Here is a 22917-nt window from a genome sequence, read left to right as displayed (position 1 = left end):
ATCAATCAACCTTTCTCTGTCTCTTTCTAATCTATAAATATGCACCCATCTCTCTTTCTACTTACCTGTCTGTCATCTATCATCAGTCTGTCTATCTTTGATGTCACATATCTTGTCATTACTGAATAGCCTTGCCTGATATGACCCCTTGGTATGTAAGACGCTTTGGCCAGTCAGTGTCCCCCAGCGTTTTACTTTGTTTAGGTAACTTCATCCTTATAGATATTTATAGATATGTTTTTGTAGGCCATGCTATCATTCTGAGAAGCACTTACTCACCTCAAGAGAGTGTGGTGTTTCCCATAATTTCCTTGGTCTGGTGATTAGTTTGCGTCCTTGTGGGCCTGGGCCCTGTCTTTGTTCTTTGGCTCCTGTCTCTCTCCTGAGGTCCCGTCCCAGTCACAGGTCTCCCAGAACAAACACAGCAAGCTTGGGTCAGGAGTGGGCATTGGGGTCTTGGCCGGAGGACACAGCGCGGTTCCCGCCCAGGTCCCTGGGGGCTTCCGTGCACAAGCCTTGGGGGCAGACCCCTCCCCCAATACACCGAGCGGGGCATCAGTTGGGCCCCACGCAGGTGCTGGGTGGTGAATTCCACACTGTGGGACCAGGCTTGTCAAGTCTTGATTTAGGTGTGGGAGCGTGTGTGTGTCCTGTTTATTACGACCACTGGAAACAGATGTTTCTGCCCTGAGAGGGTGGCATTCAGGCAGGGAGGCTGTGGTGACACGGGAGAGCTGCAGAGCGTGCAGGGAAACAGCCCTCTCCCACATGTCACAGTGCTGAGTTAAGGCCTGTGCCTGTGGTGCAGAGGGAGGCCACAAACACAGTTTTGTGACGGAAACCGGGCGCCCAGGGGCCCAGTGAGGCCATCACATGCCTCTGGGAGATAGATTTCTGTAGTCTGGCCAGGTCAACTGATGTTTACCTAAGATAAAAAGGGGAAGTCGGTGAGAAGGTAGCCACTGGCTTTTCCTGTTGGAGAAACGGGAGAAGGTGCAGGAAACAACCCAGCCAGGCTGCGAGGTGCTGGGTGCGTTGGTGCCCAGGTGGGTCGTGGTGTGGTTGGTGGAGCCTTGGCACCACGGCAGTGTGCCATCAGGGGTGCCTTCATGCTGTGTGCTTTAGCAATCTTATAAATAGGTTCCCTGGGCACAAAGAAGCTTGAATACAGACCCCTGGCCCAGTCAGGCACCCACCACGCTCAGGGGAAACCTGGGCCGTGGGCTTTGGCACCCGACCTCCCTCCAGCTCCCTGGGTCAGCGACCGGGCTCCGTGGCGCACATGCAAGGGCAGAGGGAAAAGCCAGGGGCCGCTCCTTTGGGAAGAACTGGGTGGCAGCTGTGAGCCCACGGGGGCTTCTCAGGGTGAGGTCGGCTGGGAGCACGTGGCTTTGGTCAGGTGGCCCAAGCGCGTGTTGCCTTTGAGGCTCTGAAACCTGTCACTCCACTCCCTAGACCCTCCCTCCACTCCTCCCCTTGTTCTCCTCTCCCTCCCCTGTCCCTCCTTCCCTCCTTCCTTCCTTCCTTCCTCCCTCCCTCCCTCCCTCCCTCCCTCCCTCCCTCCCTCCCTCCCTCCCTCCCTTCCTTCCTTCCTTCCTTCCTGCAGTGGCTGTGATGCTGCTCTCACGGGGCTTCAAGTCCAGACAGGGAGGCAGGCGGGACCCCGGGACACACAGATGGGGGCGCACTGTGAAGAGAGAGCAGCAGGCACAGAGGCCGTGAGGAGGCTGGCGTGGAGGCTAGGGCTTCGATTTCGTTTTTGGTGTGATGGGAACCTGTCGGGGTCTGAGGGAGGCAACCAGGACAGTTTAGGTTTTCAAAAGACCACACTGGCCGTGGGTGGGGGACGGTTGAAATGGAGACCTGCAGGGCTACCAGGAGCACCTGGCGGGAGGTGACGTGGCCTGGACTGTGTGGACGGCTGCAGGGAGGTGGGATTGAGATGGCTTTGAGGTGTCTTGTGGGGCCACCTGGCGGGCGGTCATTTACTGAGATGGCAGAGTGGGCGAGGTGGGCTTCAGAGGGAAGTTGCTGTGGGAATCCTGCAATTTGTGCACCTGTGGCGCGTGGCTCGGGTTCGCAGAGCGGTGCCACGACCGCTTGCTCGCTCACTCCTGGTGTTTGCTGAGCGCTTTCTGTGTGACGCTTCCTACCTGCCGGGGGCCATCAGGGAGCAACGGACAGCCCTGTGCTCTTGGAGGCGACTTTCTAGGTGTGGAGAGAGAACAAACGACTGGTATAATAAACGAACCATAGGAGGTGCAGAAAGGGTAGAAAAGGAAACTCGCGCGGGGTAGGGGGAAGGGGCGGAGGGCTGCCGTTTATTCAGGGCGCTTGGGTGGGCTTCACATAGACTTGAAGGGGGCGAGGGAGTCTGGGAAGCGCCACTGCAAGGGGTCAGGGTCGATGACTCACGGATCTGATCGCGTGCAGATAGCAGGCACCGATTCCCAGGGTTTGGCTGGAGCCACGGGACAGAAGAGGTACCCTCAGCCAGACGCCGGCTCCCTCGTGACCAAGCCCGGGGACGGGGATGTGTCTCAGACACTTGGAGTTTGTGGAGCCATGAGCACGAGCAGAGCCTGGCTGGCCGAGGACGTGGGGAAGCTGCCGAAAATGGCAGGTGACAGGCCGCACCCCCTTCACCCATGAGGCTGGACAGGTCACAGGACGTCCACCTCGCATGGCCCTGGATACCCTGGGACCGGGCCTGGAGCTCTTCCCTGGGGCACAAGGAAACGGTGAGCTGAGTCCCAGCAGGTGACATCTGGACCACCTGTGGGTCATTATATGTGCTGTTTCTATGTCGATCAGGGGCAAAGGTTTGCTGCTTCTTTGCATATCTGCTTGCTGGATGCTGAGCCCCCCTGAGGCTCCACCTTCAGTCAGGAGCTTTGATGTTTGGGGGTCGGGTCCCTCCCCACCTGTGGGACATCGTGGGACAGACAATGGCGGTTGGTCAGGAAGCGTTTGGCTCACCCCCCTGCTAGCCCACGCAGACTGAAAATCTTGGCTGAGCCCCTCAGACCCCTCTCCTGGGTGCCATGCCTCTGTCAGCGTGCCCAGGATGGGGACAAAGCAGCAGCAGCCTCTTCTCGCCGGGGCTGGAGGTCAGCTGGGCTTCTCTGACCCTCAGTTCTTCAGCGGCTCCAAATGCACTGGATTTTTAAAGCTTTCTTGGCGTTGTCCTTCTGCTACAGCAAGAGACTGTGTTTCACTATCTTCCACGTTCTGAGTGGAAGCAGAGCCCTGAAGGGCGTTCACAAGTTCACCTTGACCACTGAGGAAGGAGGGCTCCACACACTGGCAATGAGAGACCAGCGGGAGGCCTGTGGCAGGGTCCCTGGCCACAGCCCCGCCTGGCCCAGCCGTGCCCCTGCTGACCTGGGTCCCCGCTGCACACGCTCCCCTGCCAGTTCCTAGAGGGTGGCCTGGGGCCGGCCCAGCCAGCGTGTCCATCACTGTCCCACAGGGCCATGGAGGCAAGGATGGGGCGTGGTCTGGGTGCTGCTCCTGACGGGGTGGCAAGGGGGGCCTGGCAGGAGGCCTCATGGGGGGAGCCTTGGGCCCGCTGTGAGCCCCACCCTGGCAGGTCCCTGCGCCCTCTGTCCCTTCAAGCAGCGTGTAGTTAGGCCCTCACTTCCAGGTGTACCTGGCTCCAAGGTGCTGCTGACTGCTCTGAGATGGGGCCTTGGGAGCCTAGGACGTCCCTGGGAGGGGAGCTGTCTGCGGTGACCACCCCCACGTCCACTTCAGGGGCGGCCCCTGCTCTGTGCCCAGTAACGGGGCGTATCTTGATGGGAAATGGCTGCTTCTTGGGGCCTGGCGCGATGACACCCACCTCCCACCTGTGCTCAGCCAGCACACAGTATGTGGACACGAGGCTGGGCAGGAGGGGCAGGCGTCAGGACCCCCAAAGGCCCGAGTGTGGGGAAAGCGTGTGCACTCCAGACCCTCGGCTGTAGCCCAGCCCGCACCACCCAGCTCCTCCAGGGCTGCCCCGTGCCCCCAGCCCTGGGCCTGGGGACACACTGCTGAGACTCACAGAACACCCCCGGTGTGGAACGTGGTGTTCCCACTGGGCCGGGGGGCGCGATGACCAACCAGGAAGGGTTCACGTTGCACTGGCCCTCCTGCCAGGTGAGGAGCAGGATCCAGGTGAGAAGCTAGGAGGCCGCCGGGCAGAGGCACGTGCCAGGTGTGTTTGGGACTAGGGTGGTGGGGCTGCTGGGTGCCAGGCACCTGTGGGCAGAAGCCTGGTCAGGCTCGGGCTGCTGGAGACATCTGGACAATGCCTGTCCTTGTGGAAGGCGGTGGCCAGAGGGGCAGCTGGGCTGGGCTGGGGAATGGGGTGTGTGAGGCCCCTGACGTGTTCTCCTCCTTCTCCCCCAACTCTGTGCTCCAAGGGGCTGACCTCTGAGGACAGCGTCCAGTGTGTGTGGCCGGGGAGGCCACTGTGGGGGCCGTGGATAGGTGAGGTGGCTCTCCTCCTGGCTGCACAGGTGGGGGCTGTGGGTAGGTGAGGTGGCTCTCCTCCTGGCTGCACAGGTGGGGGCTGTGGGTAGGTGAGGTGGCTCTCCTCCTGGCTGCACAGGTGGGGGCCGTGTGTAGGTGAGGTGGCTCTCCTCCTGGCTGCACAGGTGGGGGGCCGTGTGTAGGTGAGGTGGCTCTCCTCCTGGCTGCACAGGTGGGGGCTGTGGGTAGGTGAGGTGGCTCTCCTCCTGGCTGCACAGGTGGGGGCTGTGGGTAGGTGAGGTGGCTCTCCTCCTGGCTGCACAGGTGGGGGCTGTGGGGAGGTGAGGTGGCTCTCCTCCTGGCTGCACAGGTGGGGGGCCGTGTGTAGGTGAGGTGGCTCTCCTCCTGGCTGCACAGGTGGGGGCTGTGGATAGGTGAGGTGGCTCTCCTCCTGGCTGCACAGGTGGGGGCTGTGGGTAGGTGAGGTGGCTCTCCTCCTGGCTGCACAGGTGGGGGCTGTGGGTAGGTGAGGTGGCTCTCCTCCTGGCTGCACAGGTGGGGGCTGTGGGTAGGTGAGGTGGCTCTCCTCCTGGCTGCACAGGTGGGGGGCCGTGTGTAGGTGAGGTGGCTCTCCTCCTGGCTGCACAGGTGGGGGCTGTGGATAGGTGAGGTGGCTCTCCTCCTGGCTGCACAGGTGGGGGCTGTGGGTAGGTGAGGTGGCTCTCCTCCTGGCTGCACAGGTGGGGGCTGTGGGTAGGTGAGGTGGCTCTCCTCCTGGCTGCACAGGTGGGGGCCGTGTGTAGGTGAGGTGGCTCTCCTCCTGGCTGCACAGGGGGGGGCCGTGGGTAGGTGAGGTGGCTCTCCTCCTGGCTGCACAGATGGGGGGCTGTGGCCCTGGGGGCCCTCAGCACATCTTCCCAGCCTCGTATCGTCTCTGAGTGTGCCTTCTACTTCTGGCGGGGCCCTGTCTGCTGGGGGCCATGACTATGTAAGTGCTGCAGGGACGTCTGTATAGTTAGGGTGTGAACGGCCAGTAACTGACTGGCCCACAGATTTGCCACAGGCGAGGGGCAGCACGCTTCCTGTAAAGGGACACGTAGCTATGTGGGGTTCCTGTCCTGTCCTCGTCCTCCATCCCCCTGGAACTGGAGCCCTTTCCCAGGTCACAGCAAACAGGCTGGCGGGGTCCCGGTCAGGGGCCTGCTCAGAGGCGGGCTCAAGGGTCAGCACATGGCCGGCAAAGGCCCCTGAGCAGGCCCCCTGGCTGCCGCGGGGTCTGACTGCAAGCGCTGTGCTCAGGGCTGACCCCCAACACACGCAGGACGACAGTGAGCAGTGGCCGTTGGTGTCAGCCACCTTTCTCTTCTGGAGGACTGACCTGTCTTGCTTCACTGTCCTCGTGCATCTGACCAGCCTGCATGGAGGCCGGGGTGGTGGGGCCGTGCTGGACGTGCACAGCGGGAGCAGCCTGTGGCCTTGACCTGGCAGGCGCCACACCAGGCCATGATGCGGGAGCTGCTGTCCGTCTGCCCGGCGCACTGCCCAAGCCGCTGGCCGCCCTGCTCAGAGCAGGGAGGACCCTCCTCCCGAAGTGGCAGATGGGGGCAGCTGGGGAGGGACCCCTGCACCCATGAGCCCTGGGCCCACCCCCGTGGCCCCTTGTGGTTCTGGAAGGGCCAGGCCACCAAGTTTCACACTCCTGGCTGCTTTGGCAGCAAGTCCCCACGAGTGTCCACAACGAGCTCACATCTCAGGGAGGCCCCCAGGGCAGGTGACCTGGTGCTGGGCTGTGGGCCCTCCTCGTCCACTGTGCGCCTTTCAGTGTGACCTGCGGGGGTCCCCAGCACACGGATGGATGGGGTGGTGCCCAGCACAGGGCCTGGCACTCAGTAGGAGCTCGGTGCCGGTGGTTCAGGCCCCCCCTCCTGACCAGGGGTGCCCTGAAGACTCACAGGAGACGTCATGGAGGGCTGCCTGAAGGAGGCAGCCTGAGGGCCGGGAGGAAGGTGGGGGTATGCTGAAATGGGGCTCCTCACCTGGGTCTGTGGCAGTGAAGGGGCTAGGATGGGGTCCTCTGAGAGGGGCCCCAGGGTTCACTGAGGGGGAGCTTCCTGAGATGCTGAGATCAGAGGGGCAGTGGGCAGCCGAGTTCAGAGAACCCAGGAGGGAAGGGCTGCAAGGTGGCTGGGAAGAGGTGGGAGTGGCCGGAAGGACAGCAGGAGGGGGCCTTCCCCTGCACCCTGAGACAGGGGCCCAAAGGAACCGATTTGACCATGGGGAGCTCGTCCACAAGTGGAAGATGACAACATGGGGGATTCTCAGGCTGGAGGTTCCTGAGGGCACAGGATGGTGGGGGCGGGGGGAGTGACCCAGTCCTGGGGGCCGGGGGAGTGTGGCAGGACAGGGCTGTTCCCACCACAGGGCTGTCAGCACTGTGGCTGGTGTTGCCCAGAACCCCTAGAGGGGAACACGTCAGCCCTCCAGCAGCCCTGACAGCTCTCTGTCCAGTCCCTGGGATCCCAGTCCCCCTGTTCTATACATCTGTTCTCACCTGTCCTGGGAACCCCTGAGGGGAGCAGGGGACACCCCCATTCAGGGCGTGTCCTGGGTGAGGCGCCGGGACGGTGCCCTCAGCTGCCCTGCAGGGGAGGCACAGCGTGACTGGACTTTCGTGTGGTTCCCTGACAAACAGGATGGGACCCTCCTCTCCCTGACTCCTGCTCCCAGGGGCTCTGTTGCTTGGGGACCAGCTCATGAGTGGCTTTGGCCTCACAGGAGGCACAGGAGGCATTCAGCACTGTCCTGGGTGGTGTGAAGAGGACGATTCCATCTGCTAACATCCAGGCAGGTGACACCCTGCAGTGCTCCGGGCCTGGCCCTTGTAGGGCCGTCACTCACAACGCTGGCCCTGGGGCTCCAGGTTCCAGCATGGCAGCTCCTTAACGGGTTGGCTCTCAGCTTCCTGTCCTCTGTCTGGGGACCTGGGAGGCCAAGGCGGCCCGGCCAACACAGGGTCCATGCCTGGGTCCCTGAGGGCACTGCTCCATCTTAGTCTCTGGGGCACCTTTTCTCCTGGCCCCTGCCTCTGTCCATGTCCACCAGCCACCATACTGCCTGTCACTGCTTAGACAAGGCCAAATGTCCCTGCGATTCAGCTGGCATGGAGGCCGGCTGGCTGGGTGGTGGCGCTGTCCCCTCTCTGCTGGTCCCCTGGGGGCAGAGTCCACACCCTGCTCTCCGGAGCACCTGGCCAGCCTATCCCCATCTCTTCCTGGGCTTCCTCTGCAGGATTGTGTCCCTGCATGTCCTGGCCCAGCTTCAAAGCCCCCACCAGCACAGAGCTGCCCTGACCCTCTCCCTGTCACCCCTGAACTCAGCCCCGCCGCCCTGGGCATCAGTCCTGCAGCCCTGCCCCCCCGGCACTGTTGGAAAGATGCCAGGATGGGGTGTTGTAGGTTGAGTTGTGTCCCCCAAAACCCGTCTGCTGAGTCCTAACCCCCACGACCTCAGAACATGACCTGGTTTGGAGATGGGGTGACAGCAGATATAATTAGTAAGGGAACGAGGTCCTCCTGGAGTGAGGTGCACTCCAAATCCCATAGGACTGTGTCCTCACAGAAGGGGCTTTGGACACAGACACATGCGGGGAGAGACACGTGCGGAGGAAGGTGTGGATGGCCATGACGGACCGCCGCCACCAGGAGCGGGGGTGGGAGGCCCTGGCCGGTCCCTCACAGCCTCAGGGCACTGACCCTGCGACCCCTGACCTTGGACTCCCAGCCTGCAGACTGAGGCCATAAGGCTTTTGCTGTTACAGCTGCCCATAGGAAATGAATGCAGGTTTGGGAACCAGAAGTGAGGTATGATGTGACAAATACCAGAAGTGTGGGCGTGGCTTTAGAGCAGGGTGACCACAGAGGCTGGAAGAGTTTTGAGGTGCACGTTAGAAAAGGCCAAATTGTCTCGAAGTGTCAGTAGGAACGTGGACGTCAAAGGTGATCCCGGTGAGGGCTCAGGATGGAGAGGAGCCACACCTGAGAAAACATGGAGTACGAGTGTCCAGGTGCCTGTGGGGGGGCCTCAGGCAGGGACGGGCAGCTTGGCACTGGGGACGGGAGGACAGGAGGCCCTGTTACAAAGTGGTGACCATGGACGTGGCAGAACTATGTCCTCCTGTTTTGTGCAGAGCAGCACTGGGGGCAAGGTGTGGAGGTGCGGCCGGGCCTCTCCTTGCTGCTTGTAGTCGAAGGTGGGAGGACAGTGGTAAGGTGGAGGAGGAATTCCGAGGCCAGCGAGGAGGGACCAGGACCTGAAGAGCCTGTCCGGACAGTGAATTCCCGAAACAGGGCCGAGGGTGTGGCTGCACCTTCTTCTGCTGAGGGCTCATGCATGTGACTGTCGGATGCAATCGAGAGGTGGCTGACCCTGTCATCTGATGGCCTGGACCCCATGAATCGCGTGGGAGGCCAACAAGCTTCCTGAGGATCCCACAGGAGCAGAAACCTGCCTGCCTGGACTGAAGACAAACAGGATTACGTGGGCAGAGACTGACTGTAAGGACAGGGCCGTGGCATCTGTGACCAGAGGGGCAGCCAGTGCCACCATGGCAGAGCACTCCGGCCTTGGGCTCGGGAAACGGGGCTGCCACTCCTGGCCTCAAGGACAGAGCCAAAGGGGACTCTTCTGGAGCCTCAAAATCTAGTGGGCTTTGAACTTGCTCGGGGCCCATGTGCTCCTCTACGTCGCCGCCCCACTGCCCGCCCACCACCCGCTCACCACCTGCCCCCCGCGGTGTCCCCACTGGTCCCCCGCCCACCCCTCCACCTTCCTACTGCTGCCCCATTTGGGAGGCAGTCCCTGTGTCTGGTTTCACAGGCCACAGCTTCAGAGGATTCAGTCCCGGGATCGGTCACACCCATGTCTCGCCTGTGCCTGATTCGGGGGCTCTTTAGATGAGGTTGTGGAAGTGGACTTGATGCTGGCGGAGGTGAGCCCCTGTGGGGATGTTGGGCCGGTGCGTTTTACATGTGAGAAGGACCTGAATTTGGGGGGGCCAGAGGGTGGACTGCCATGGCTTGAGTTGTGTCCCCCCCGTTTACATATGGAAGGCCTATCCCCCTAGTAGCACAGGTGACCTTGCTTGCGTTAGGATCACTGAGATGTGATTAGTAAGTTAAGGTGACGTCCCACTGCGTTGGGCAGGGCTCCTAACCCAATGACTGTGAACTTATGAAAAGGGGCATTTGGGGACAGACAGACACACACACAGGGTGAGGCCACGTGAAGACGGAGGCGGACAGCAACGAAGGAACCCCAGGGCCAGCAGTTGCAGGGAGGGGAGCCTCTGGCAGCCGCAGAGGGACCAGCCTGTCCGCACCAGGTGTGATCACACGCTCCTGTCGTTTAAGTCGCCCAGTCTGTGCTTCTCTGTTATGACAGCCCTCCCAGTATCAGTTGTCACAAGCCACCAGCCCCATGCCGGCGTAAGAGTCCCAGCCTTACTGGATGTGCCTGGCGCTGTGTGGGGCCCCTCCCTGAGTACTCCCCGCCCTCCAGCCTGAGGCACTGGGCCCAGGATGGGATCTGCTTCCCCGGAGTGAAGTTGGTGCCTGGAAGCGGCCCACTTGGAGCCCACGGGGGGCAATTCCCCTTAGGACCTGTGTCCTTTTCCATTCTGACTTGGATAATCACCGCTTCAGGGCCAGGCCAATGCTCAGGCCCGGACACCCCATTACGGCTGGTCCTGTGAGCTCTAGGCAGCTCCCCCTGGGAGTCTGCTCACAGGACCAGACTTCAACAGGTTCCATGCCAGACCCCCGCCCTCGGGCACGTCCTCAGGACACTGGGCTCTGCTGGGTGCTCTCTGCCTCTGCCCAGACCCTTGCTGGCACAGCTAGGCTAGACTTCTCTGTGGCACAAGGGCCAGCCCCGTCTGTCTGCCCCTGGCTGAGTGAGCCCCTGACACATACCCCCAAGTCCCTTTTGCATGGCTCCTGCCTGCTGGCACCAAGCTCCCCGCCATTGTGCCTGGGCCCAGCTGCCTGCTCTTTTCGTGACACAAATGGATGTGCCCCTGTGCTCCTGCCTCGCCATCTGTCAAGCACTTTCCTGAGTGGCTCCCTCTTGCACATGACGTGTAACTGTGCTGGGCGCCATCACAGCAGGCACACACCACGCAGCACTCTCCCTGGACCTCAGTGAGACACCACACACACACTGCCAGGGTTAGGACAAGACTGCAAAGTGGCCACGCTTGCCAGGATGGCAATGGAGAGTGACAATGCATGTGACAGTGACCTGGGCCCAGCGACAACACGTGTGACGGTGACCTGGGCCCAGCGACAACACGTGTGACGGTGACCTGGGCACAGGCCCTGATGACAGCACGCAGGGGCCCCAGCCTGGTTTCTGACTCAGGTCGTGTTGGGAGAGCAGACCTGGAACCCCTTCTGTTCGGCCGTCTTCCTTCGTGAGGCTGGACCAGCCCAGACCTGGGCCCCTCCCTCACATCCCCAGGCCTGTGCAGACCGGACCTCCCTCTCCCATGTGCCCTTCTGAGTCAGGCTCACCTGTCAAGATGCCTGCACAACACATAAGGAGTGTGGTTTAGGGGAAAAAACCTCGAAGAAGCAGTTTCGCAAAATAAAATATACATGTTTATTTCAGGGTGACAAGCGTGAACGTTGCAAGGCGGTGTGGGGCAGAGTCCATGGCTGCGGGCCGTGTGCACAGAAGCCTGCTTCTTAGAGCGGAAGCCGCAGGGCAGCACGGGGAGGTTTGAGGACAAGTGGACCCGCCATGCATGCCAGGGCCCCGGGCTCAAGGCGGCAGGCGCCCCTCTTGGTTCCATCTCCTTGGTATCCACGTTCGTCTCGGTGGGTCACTTCACCTGCAGGCAACAGAGACAACATGAGCCGCTCTTCCTGGCTGGGAACGGAGGTGGGGGTGGAGGCACCCAGGCCTGTGCCACGCGCTCTGCCCTCCCACCGCCCGCCAGTCTACCTTGAACAGGGTGACCGTCGTGCTGTAGAAGAGACTGAGGAGGAAGAGCACGATGAAGGTGGAGGCCATGGTATTCAGGTTTTCGAAGCCCTCCTCCTCGGCGCTCACCTCCCCCTCTGCAGGGGACACAGCACAGGGCTCAGTTCCCACACACCAGCAGGGCCCCCAGGCCACCCACGTTCCCAGCCCACGGGCCCTGGCTGTGCTGCCCACCAGGAGGGCTGGGTGGGGAGGGGCAGCAGAGTGCGTAGACTGTGACGTGGGGGTGGGAGTGCCTGGGCTCGGTCTGGAAGGGTCTCAGCCAGGCACGAGCTGCACCCCCGACAGCCGGGCAGAAGCAAGCAGGGTCAAGGCTGAGCCGGGGGACCCTGTCCCTGTCCTAGCAGCCCTGGGGTGCAGAGAGCATGACAGCAGCGCAGAGATAGGGGTGGTAGAGGCCTGGCCTGGGGTGGGAGGTGGGGACCCGAGAGAAGTGGTCCCAGAGTCCTGGACTCTTCTAGAGGACGTTCAGCCAGGGCCACTTGGGGCTCACAGGCTGGGATTGGCCTCTTGTCACCTGTGGCTGGAGCTGGCAGATGTCTGGGACCCCCACCTTGCTTCCTCAGTGGGACTTTCACTTTCTTTCTCCTTCTGGGAATGGTAGGAACGTGTGAGGGGCCATGTGGGGCCCTGGCTGGCTCGTCTGCCCCACTGGGACTCATGGCTCAGGCACTGAGGGGTCAGACCCACACCTGAGGCCCCAGGGAGAGTGATGTGGCCTGGACAGGCTGACCCATTCGCTGGGATCTGCAGCCCCTGCACAGAGGTGCCCTTGAGTGTGTCTGGAACTCAGACCCCCCAAGGGCCAGGAGTGTGGGGTGTCTAGGAGGGGCCAAAGGGGCAGTACCGAGAGTGGAGCCCCCACTCAGGCCCGGCCCTCTCCCTACTGCAGGCCGTCCCCTTTCCCGCCTTCTCCAGGGCTGGCTGTGTGCAGGGGCAACTCCCTGCCTCCAGGCCGGGCTCCAGCTCTTTCTGCTCACAGGTGGGTGCTGGGGCCTGCTTCCATCAGGGCTTGGACAAGGGCTGGGTTTGGCCCTCAGAGCCCTTTGCCCTGGGCTAGGCTGGTGGCCTGGTCAGAGTGCAGGCTGGGCCCATGGCTGCACCCCAAGCTGACAGAACAAGCAGTGCCTGGGCAGTAAGCAGGCGCGAGGCCCCAAGAGGTGCTGAGTGACAGGGTGTGCAAGGGCTGGCGTCCCAGTGCATGTGTGTGCCCATGGGTGTGCCTGCATGTGTCCATGTCCATGCGTGTGCATGTGTCCGTGTGCACGTGTATGCATGTGTGTGCACATGTGTGCATGTGTGTGCACATGCACATTTGTGAGCATGCATCTGTGTTTCCATGTGCACGTGTCAGGTGTGCATGTTTGTGCATGTGCACGTGTGTCTGTGTTCCCATGTCCATCGCATGTGTGCCTGTGTCCCTGTGTCCATGTGTGTACATGTCTGTGTCATGTGTGCAGCACACCCGTGTGCCTGTGTGGCTGTGGCAGCAGCTGGAGGAGCGGTGAGCATGGGTGCTGTGTGCTGTGAGGACTCTGCGAGGGCCAGAGGCTGCCCGCGGGGGGGGGCTGGGGGTCGTCTGCGGGGGGGGGGGGGCAGCACAGCCGTGGCCCCAGCAGGCAAGAGCATTGCTCAGTCAGGACCAGCATCTTTTGAACGGATCTTTTTATTTCTAGTTTTTATAGAATGCAACATCTCACCCCGAGGACACGGTCAGTTTGCACGTGAGCAAGCACAGTGACAGGTCAGCCAGAGGCTCTGGGCAGCACCCTGGAGGGGCGGCCCGGTGGTCAGGGGCAGGTGCTGGCTGTGTCAGACATGACCAGGGACACGTTGTACAGGGTGGGTTTACCGGTGGACTTGTCCACGGTCCTCTCGGTCACCGTGTGGGGCAGGGCCTCATGGACCACGACGCAGGTGTAGGGCTCCCCAGCGCTCCAGTTCTCCTCACTCACGGTCAGGATGCTGTGGACGAAGTAGGAGTCCGGGGTCTGGGGCTCGGGCATCGGGGCGCTGGTGACGTACGTGTCAGGGGACAAAGGCTGCCCCCGCTGCATCCATTGCACCAACACATCAGGGGGTGAGAATCCCTTCACCAGGCAGGTGATGGAGGCCGACTCCCGCAGGCTCAGCTGCTCCCGGGTTGGTGGCATCACGTACACGGAGGGCATGTGCTTGACGACATCTGTGGGAGGACAGACAGCGGTGAGCCCGGGACAGGGGCACAGGCCCTGCTGGGCCCGCCCTGGGCATCCCCAGACCCCGAGGCCGGGCAGGGCCCACCTTTGGGCTTGGAGATGGTGTCCTTCAGTGGTGAGGGCAGGTCCGTGTGGGTCACTGTGCAGGTGAACGTGTCACCCGAGTCCCAGTCCTCCACGCACACGGTGGTGTCTCCGGTGGCACTGAAGGTGGCGTTGGGGTGGCTCTCGGTAATGCTGACGTGGGTTTTCAGAACCTCACCATTCTGGCGGGTCCAGGAGATGGTCAGGCTGTCGTAGGTGGCCAGGTTTGTGACCAGGCAGGACAGCTTGGCCATCTTGGTCAGGAAGATGTCAGAGAAGGACGGGGGGATGGTGAAGACAGTGATGCCACTGGAGGTACCTGGAGGCAGGAGAGTGGGTTTGAGTGACCCAGGGGACCTGAAACCAGGCAACACCATCCACTTTGCTGAGCCCGGGGTCTTGCTGGAGGGGGTGCCAGGCCCGCTCCTGACAGGTAGCCCCCAGCTGCCCTCGGCCTCTCCGGGAAGCTAAGGCTTGGGGAGCAGCTGGCCCTGAGTGGATACCTCTGCACTGGGGGTCCCCGCCCGAGGGTCCAGGGGGGGCAGGAGCACTCACTGGAGCTGCATGTGGAGGACACGTTCTTCTCGAAGCTCAGGTCGTTGTGCTCCACGTGGCAAGTGAACATGTTCTGGCTAAGCCAGTTGCTTTCGGTGATGGTCAGACTGCTGGTGACCTTGAATGTCAGGGGTCCGGGCCCTTTGGCCTCGGCCTCCACCTTGTCTGTGGTGACGCCAGACTCCACCTTCTTTCCGTCCTGGAACCAGGACACGGAGATCTGCCTGGGGCTGAAGCCGGTGGCCTGGCAGATGAGCTTGGATGTGCGTGGGCTGTTGCTGGAGAAGGAGTCGCGGGACGGGACGAAGATGCTCACATGGGGGGACACATATTCCGTCACTGCAGTGAGAGGACACACATCAGCCGGGCCTGCCCCGCCCCCGCCCGCCGGGCTGAGGGCTGGGCCCTGCCTCACCTGGGATGGGTACTTTCACATTCCTGTTGATGTTGTCGTGCTTGACATTGCACATCACGTACTGATCCGTGCCCTCGAGGACCTCGGCGGATGGCAGGAACACCTGAGAGGTGGCCACATACTTGCCCTCTCTCAGGACTGATGGGAAACTTTTGATGGCCTGGGTGGAGATCTTGCTGGTGTTCTGGTAGTCCCAGGAGAATTTGACGTTGTCGGGCAGGAAATTGTGGGCCAGGCAGCCCACGGCCATGAAGTTCGCCTCGGACGGGTAGCTCTCACAGGACACGAGAGGGAAGAGGTCTGGGGCCGATGCGCTCGCTGAGGACCGAGAGGGGACAAACAGAAGGGGTGAGGAGCTGTCTTCCCATGCTCTGTCCGTCAGGGGTCAGGCCAGCTCTGTGGGCTCTCTCGACCCCCCCATCACCCCCCAACTGCCCCTCCAGGTCCTGGCCAAACGGGTCAACAGCATGGCAGGCTGTTGTGCTGAGGCCAGGGTCCTGGTACAAAGCTGCAGGGGGTGTTGGCGGTGCTGCTGCAGGAGCCCAGCTCTCAATAGGGAGACAGGGGTTGCTTCCTGTTGGAGCAGACCTCCCTCCCCAGCACTGCTGTCTCTGCATCCAGGGGCACTTGTGCCCAGCTCCCAGCTCAGGATGGCCCAGGCCCACGCTCGGGCCAGCTCTGCCTTCCCTGTAACGCTCAGCCCCACCACAGTGACAGCTCCAGGCAGCTGCCAGCGGGGACAGGAGCCCCTCGGCCCAGCCTTCACTGCCCCGGGCTCAACCACACTGGAGCCCACCCAGCACTGTGTTTCTGGGTCCAAGGGAGGGTGTGTGTGTGATGGGAGGGGCAGATACAGACTCAGCTCACTGAGCACAGCCAGGTCACTGAGGTCAGCTCTTTGTTGACCAGCACAGTCCTGCATGGCCAGCTTAGCCCAACGAGCCCCACATGGCCCAGCCAGGTGAATCCAGCCGAAAGTGATCATCAGAGTCACCTGAGACAAGCAGCTCAGCCCACTGTGGTTAACCCAGCTTAGACACGCAGCCCACCTCAGTCCATCTTAGCTCTTGCCAGTTCAGTCCAGCCCAGTCCAGCCCAGCCCAGCTCACCCAGCTCAGCTCACCCAGCCCAGCTCAGCTCAGCTCACCCAGCTCAGCTCAGCTCACCCAGCTCAGCTCAGCTCAGCTCAGCTCAGCCCAGCTCACCCGGCTCAGCTCAGCTCACCCGGCTCAGCTCAGCTCACCCAGCTCAGCTCAGCTCAGCTCACCCAGCTCAGCCCACCCAGCCCAGCTCACCCAGCTCAACTCAGCTCGGCCTAGCTCACCCGGCTCAGCTCAGCTTGCCCAGCTCAGCTCAGCTCAGCTCAGCTCAGCTCAGCTCAGCACAGCACAGCTCAGCTCAGCTCAGCTCAGCTCAGCACAGCACAGCTCAGCTCAGCTCAGCTCAGCACAGCTCAGCTCAGCTCAGCACAGCCCAGCCCAGCCCAGCTCACCCAGCCCAGCTCAGCTCACCCAGCCCAGCTCAGCCCAGCCCAGCTCACCCAGCCCAGCTCAGCTCACCCAGCCCAGCCCAGCCCAGCTCACCCAGCCCAGCTCAGCTCAGCTCAGCTCACCCAGCTCAGCTCACCCAGCTCAGCCCAGCTCAGCTCACCCAGCCCAGCTCACCCAGCCCAGCTCAGCTCACCCAGCCCAGCCCAGCCCAGCTCACCCAGCCCAGCTCAGCTCAGCTCACCCAGCTCAGCTCAGCTCAGCTCAGCTCAGCCCAGCTCACCCGGCTCAGCCCAGCTCACCCGGCTCAGCCCAGCTCACCCGGCTCAGCTCAGCTCAGCCCAGCTCACCCCAGCTCACCCAGCTCAGCTCAGCTCAGCTCACCCAGCTCAGCTCAGCTCACCTCACCCATCTCAGCTCAGCTCACCCAGCTCAGCCCACCCAGCCCAGCTCACCCAGCTCAACTCAGCTCGGCTCAGCTCAGCTCAGCACAGCACGGCTCAGCTCAGCTCAGCTCAGCTCAGCACAGCACAGCTCAGCTCAGCTCAGCTCAGCTCAGCACAGCACAGCTCAGCTCAGCTCAGCTCAGCTCAGCACAGCACAGCTCAGCTCAGCTCAGCTCAGCTCAGCACAGCCCAGCCCAGCTCACCCAGCTCAACTCAGCTCAGCTCAGCTCAGCTCAGCTCACCCAGCTCAGCCCACCCAGCCCAGCTCACCCAGCTCAACTCAGCTCGGCTCAGCTCAGCTCAGCTCACCCAGCTCAGCTCAGCTCAGCTCAGTCCAGCTCATCCAGCTCAGGTCAGCTCAGCTCACCCAGCTCAGCCCACCCAGCCCAGCCCAGCCCAGCTCACCCAGCCCAGCTCAGCTCACCCAGCCCAGCTCAGCTCAGCTCACCCAGCTCAGCTCAGCTCAGCTCACCCAGCTCAGCACAGCTCAGCTCAGCTCAGCTCAGCACAGCACAGCTCAGCTCAGCTCAGCTCAGCTCAGCTCACCCAGCTCAGCTCAGCTCAGCTCAGTCCAGCTCACCCAGCTCAGCTCAGCTCAGCTCACCCAGCTCAGCTCAGCTCAGCTCAGCTCACCCAGCTCAGCCCACCCAGCCCAGCCCAGCCCAGCTCAGCTCAGCTCACCCAGCTCAGCCCACCCAGCCCAGTTCAGCTCACCCAGCTCAGCCCACCCAGCCCAGCCCAGCTCAGCTCAGCTCATCCAGCCCAGCTGGAGGACCGTGGGGGTCCTCCAGCCCAGCTCACCCAGCCCAGCTCAGCTCACCCAGCTCAGCTCAGCTCAGCTTAGCTCACCCAGCACAGCTCACCCAGCTCAGTTCAGCTCAGCTCACCCAGCTCAGCTCTCAGCTCAGCTCACCCAGCTCAGCTCAGCTCAGCTCACCCAGCTCAGCTCAGCTCACCCAGCTCAGCTCAGCTCAGCTCACCCAGCTCAGCTCAGCTCAGCTCACCCAGCTCAGCTCTCAGCTCAGCTCACCCAGCTCAGCTCAGCTCAGCTCACCCAGCTCAGCTCAGCTCACCCAGCCCAGCTCTCAGCTCAGCTCACCCAGCTCAGCTCAGCTCAGCTCACCCAGCTCAGCTCAGCTCACCCAGCTCAGCTCAGCTCAGCTCACCCAGCTCAGCTCAGCTCAGCTCACCCAGCTCAGCCCACCCAGCCCAGCCCAGCCCAGCTCAGCCCAGCTCAGCTCACCCAGCTCAGCTCACCCAGCTCAGCCCACCCAGCCCAGCCCAGCCCAGCTCACCCAGCACAGCTCACCCAGCTCAGTTCAGCTCAGCTCACCCAGCTCAGCTCAGCTCAGCCCAGCTCACCCGGCTCAGCTCACCCAGCTCAGCTCACCCAGCTCAGCTCAGCTCAGCTCACCCAGCTCAGCTCAGCTCAGCACAGCTCAGCTCAGCTCAGCTCAGCACAGCTCAGCTCAGCTCAGCACAGCACAGCACAGCACGGCTCAGCTCAGCTCAGCACAGCACAGCACAGCTCAGCTCAGCACAGCACAGCACAGCTCAGCTCAGCTCAGCTCAGCTCAGCACAGCTCAGCTCAGCACAGCACAGCTCAGCTCAGCTCACCCAGCTCAGCTCAGCTCAGCTCACCCAGCTCAGCCCACCCAGCCCAGCCCAGCCCAGCCCAGCTCAGCCCAGCTCAGCTCACCCAGCTCAGCTCACCCAGCTCAGCCCACCCAGCCCAGCCCAGCCCAGCTCACCCAGCACAGCTCACCCAGCTCAGTTCAGCTCAGCTCACCCAGCTCAGCTCAGCTCAGCCCAGCTCACCCGGCTCAGCTCACCCAGCTCAGCTCACCCAGCTCAGCTCAGCTCAGCTCACCCAGCTCAGCTCAGCTCACCCAGCCCAGCTCAGCTCAGCTCACCCAGCTCAGCTCAGCTCAGCCCAGCTCACCCGGCTCAGCTCAGCTCACCCGGCTCAGCTCAGCTCAGCCCAGCTCACCCAGCTCAGCTCAGCTCAGCTCACCCAGCTCAGCTCAGCTCACCCAGCTCAGCCCATTTCAAACTGGTTTCATCTAGTTCAGCTTAGTCCTGCTTTGGATAGCCCAGTACATCCCGGAAAGCCCAGTAGTTCTGGTCAAGAGGGGTCAGAGCAAGAGACCTGCTCAATTCAGCTGAAGCCATGTTACCCAGGAATGCCTCACAGCTGGGCTCGGCCCAGGCTCAGTCCCTTGCCGGGCCCTCTCCTTCCTTTCCCCACTGGACACCCCAATCCCAGGCCCCAGCCCCAGCCCTAGCCCCAGCCCCAGACAGCTCTTGGCTCCCAAGCAGCATTAATCATTACCATCCTTCAGCTAGCTGGTCACAACACTTCCAGGAAACTTTAAATCATTAAAACCTCTTGCAAGAATTGGGGTGTTTGCCTAAGGACAAGTACATGCTGGCTCAGGAGAGGTCGGGGGTCCTCCCGCGGTGCCTCCCTCCCCTTCCCGGGCACACGGCCTCACCCATGTTCCTCCCCGAGTCTACCGTCAGCCTCTGACTCGAACTGCCTTCCCTCAAGAGAAAAGTCATCACTAGAAACAGCCAGAAAGTGTATGTGTCTGCAGTCGCCACTTAGAAGTCTGCTCTTTGGCACAAAGCTCTTTAGAAGCGCGGGCTACGTCCAACGCATGACAACCACCTGGAGCCAAAGCCACATTTACGAGGAGAACCAAGTGTGGCCGCCTGAGCCCAACGTCACAAGCCGTCTAACCAGGAGCTGGGCACCCGGGCTCCCAATGCTCCTTCGGGAAAGTGACATGGGACTGAGCCAGACAACGGCCACTCGAGGGACTCACATAAACCAGCCCCTTTGCCTTCGCTGGGCATTCAGTCACCCGCGAGTCCCCTTCAAGTGGAAGCAGAAACATCCACAAAGTGCCCGCGCAGCATCTTAGGCAGCAGGGGCCGTATCTCTTACCACTTCAGCGCTTCACTTGCAAGTCCTGTGGGGTCTTCGTTATGGAGCAAGTCCTCCAAATCCATTACGCGCAGGGTTAGAGGGCTGGCCCGGCAGCAGAGGCCACGGCTGCACGTCCCCAGCCAGGGGGACTGCGGGGACGCGGTCCCCTCAGACCCTCAGCGGCCCAGCAGGTCAGGTGTCCTCGCAGCCCTCTGAGCTGCGCCGACCGACTCGAGACCTGGCGGGGTTCCCTCCTAATCCACTGACTAGCATGTTTCACTGAAATAATTTGAACAACTACACAGATTACACCCAAAACTGGTCCTTAAATGAATACTTGAAAGGTGGTCTTGAAAAACACTGAAACCACGGCAACTTTATCAGAACATCAAAGTGTTTCTTCATCACGAAGAAAAGAAAATCGATGCCTTTAAAAACTGTGAAGTTACTGTCAGCGCAGTGCGGGGCCTGGGACCCCTTGGAGAAGAATGACCATTTCAAGTGTAACTAATTAAAGTTACATAAATGCATTGATAAATGGTCCCTATGACTTTAATTTCTTAAACCCCTGACTTTGAAAATGACTATAAATGAGAGCTTGGTAAACTGAAACTGAAGAGTTAAACCCAAATAGTTAAAAAAGGAACCTTCTGGTTTCTGTGGGCACCTTTGCCCAGGTGTTGTTTTGCTCAGTGGGACACTTTCAGATTTGTGAGCTGGGCAAAAGCCCCCGAAACCACCTCTTCATAACCGTAGACCATAAATTTGCTAATCGTGTTTTCTTGCTCCTAAAATAGACTCTCACTTCCTGCCACCAGCTGCAGGTGTGCAGCCCCAGCGTCTCCTCTGGGTCCCTCAGCTAATCTAAAAAATACACTTAATTTATTTTTGTGAAAAGTCAGCCCTGAATTGGGGCCAACAGTCCCGAGTCACCTTTTCTTGGCCAAATTTGCACCACTGTCAACTCAAGAAAGACATGATTTCTAATTAAAAGATAAGATTAAAAAATTAAATATACTTGAAAATCTCTCACATTTTAAAGTCACAATTTCCTTCACTACTTTTCTCAAGAGCCACTTTCAAGATATGCTGTCCTTCAACATCCAGCCAGCCCGCCTCCTAAGAGGAACGCACCATTTTCTCCTGGAAGCTGCCTCCGGGCGCTGAGCTCGCTGGCCCCTGCACCTGCTGTCACCGACACCAGGGCCACACGTCCCTCCAAACCCAGCCAGTACAGAAGTCACTCAGTGCTGTCCTCATCTTCCACAAACAGTGCCAGGTGCCCTTCTCACCAACACTGGGCCCCCAACGGCCAACGTCTCCGCCACAGCCCCACCGGCCCTGGGTGTGGGGTCCTGGCCTCTCACCCCAACCTGGCCCTCAAGCCGGCAGCCCCTCTCCCAGGGGCTCGGTGATTGTCTGGGACATGGGGCGTTATTCTGATTTCCCAAAAGCATCAATAAATCAAGAGGCTCTGAGTCCATGAGTCCCAGCCAGCCTGCCGGGGCCCCCCAGGGACACATCCCAAGGAACAGCCACTGATGCCCAGAAAATCCCACAAAAGGAGCAGAAAATAAAGGCCCAGGAGGGGCCATTCTTACCTGAGGAGACGGTGACCAGGGTCCCCTGGCCCCAGTAGTCCATAGCGTAGTAATCACAATGGTCCAAACTCCATCCTCACCCCACAAAAACCAGGGGGCGGCCCGGCATCACCCATCTCCAGGTGGCACATGAAAGCCGACCACCCAAGTCACTGGTGTCCCGGGGGTCCTGGACCCCTTTGCTGGCCGTCGCCGACTGCCCAGAGACCCCACATCCAGCCTGGCCCCTCAGAAAGCAGACCCCTGGCTGCTTGGGCTCTGACCACTACCCCGGACTGGAACTCAGTCCACCCCAGACGCCGAGTCCTGCTGCCCTGGGAATCCAGAACCACCAAAAGAGCCACCGGCCCCACTCTGCGGCCATCTTTGGGGACAGGAGGTCGGTCTCCAGCCCCACTCATGGGGCCCCTCTCCCCGGCTCCCTTTCCTGATCTCCAAAATGCCTCGCCGTCTCTGACACCTGAACCCCCCCAAGTACAGTTAGAGTGGAGAGGGTTGAGACTCACCTGAGGAGACGGTGACCAGGGTCCCCTGGCCCCAGTATTCAAACCAGTTGTCACATTGTGACAACTATGCTGGGACCCCAGGCAAGAACTGTGCCCGGCTAAGATCTCAGTCCACCTCAAAACGCGCCCGGTGAAGGCAGAGGGGACCAGGGAACCCAGGGGACCAAGGGTGGCCGAGACCCCTGGCTGCAGAGCCCAGAAAGGGAGGGGGTCTGCATCTCCTGTCCTCATCCGTGACAGCCGTGGTCCCCTCCCAGTCCCTTTCCTGAGCCCCCCAGGCTGGCCCCAGTCCTTCTAGACCTGAGACCCAGACACCCTAATTTCCCCCAAAATGCAGCAAAATCTGCCAGAGAAAGAGAGGAGAGAAGGGTTGTGAGGACTCACCTGAGGAGACGGTGACCAGGGTCCCCTGGCCCCAGTAGTCAAAGTAGTCACGTTGCCACGGGCCCCGCTAGGCAGTGTACAAAAACCCAGGCCCCCCGGCTGCTGCCTGGCCACCACAGCAAACCCTGTCTCCTCAGGTGTCCGTGACCCAGACGCGCAGTCCACCCCACCCGCACCGGCCAGAGCAAAGGCCCCGGCCCAGAAAGGCTGAGAAAGGCCGGCCACAGAGCGGGGAACCGACCACAGAGCAGAGAACCGACCACCTCAGCAGCGGCCCCTGGGGACGTCCAAGGGCCCACGCAGACCTGGGAACCTGGAAATTGCTGTCCCAGCCCCAGGACAGGGAGGCAGAAAGGAAGCCGTCTTACCTGGGGAGACGGTGACCAGGGTGCCCTGGCCCCAGGGATCAAAAGCATCACACAAGGACACAGTCCCTGGTCCCCCTCAGACATGAACCGGCCTGGGCCCGAGCCCACAGCACACAGCTCGTGTCCCTGCCCATGGCCACAGATCTTGGGGGAAGCCGGGGACACTCACCTGGGGAGACGGTGACCGGGGTGCCCTGGCCCCAATGCTCTAAGTACCAGTAGCACAGTACCCTTCTGGTTGCTTCTCCCTTACAAAAAAGCACCCTGCTCCTGTCCCTCACCTGAGACCAAACACAGCCCCGGGCTCGACACACCTGAGCCCCGCTGTCCCCAGGTCAGACACCGGAGCAGAGGGCAGACTCACCTGAGGACACGGTGACCAGGCTGCCCTGGCCCCAGTGCTCCAAGTACGCATAGGCACGGTGAGCAGACCGCGCTCAGGCC

General features: G+C 61.5%; 1 gene segment (V, D, J or C); it reads right to left on the bottom strand.

Annotated features, from left to right (window-relative positions):
* Positions 1–11088: 11088 nt before the first annotated feature.
* Positions 11089–22247, bottom strand: LOC117023237 (Ig mu chain C region membrane-bound form-like). The segment is given in 7 exon segments: positions 11089–11344; positions 11458–11573; positions 13349–13681; positions 13780–14097; positions 14334–14672; positions 14749–15066; positions 22106–22247. Coding segments are annotated over 6 exon segments (1365 nt in total).
* Between the last annotated feature and the right edge of the window lie 670 nt (positions 22248–22917).

Source organism: Rhinolophus ferrumequinum, chromosome 6 (genome assembly GCF_004115265.2).
Source record: "Rhinolophus ferrumequinum isolate MPI-CBG mRhiFer1 chromosome 6, mRhiFer1_v1.p, whole genome shotgun sequence".
NCBI lineage: Eukaryota > Metazoa > Chordata > Mammalia > Chiroptera > Rhinolophidae > Rhinolophus > Rhinolophus ferrumequinum.
Note: the sequence above shows the minus strand (reverse complement) of the source record. Positions and strands in the feature narration are given on the sequence as shown.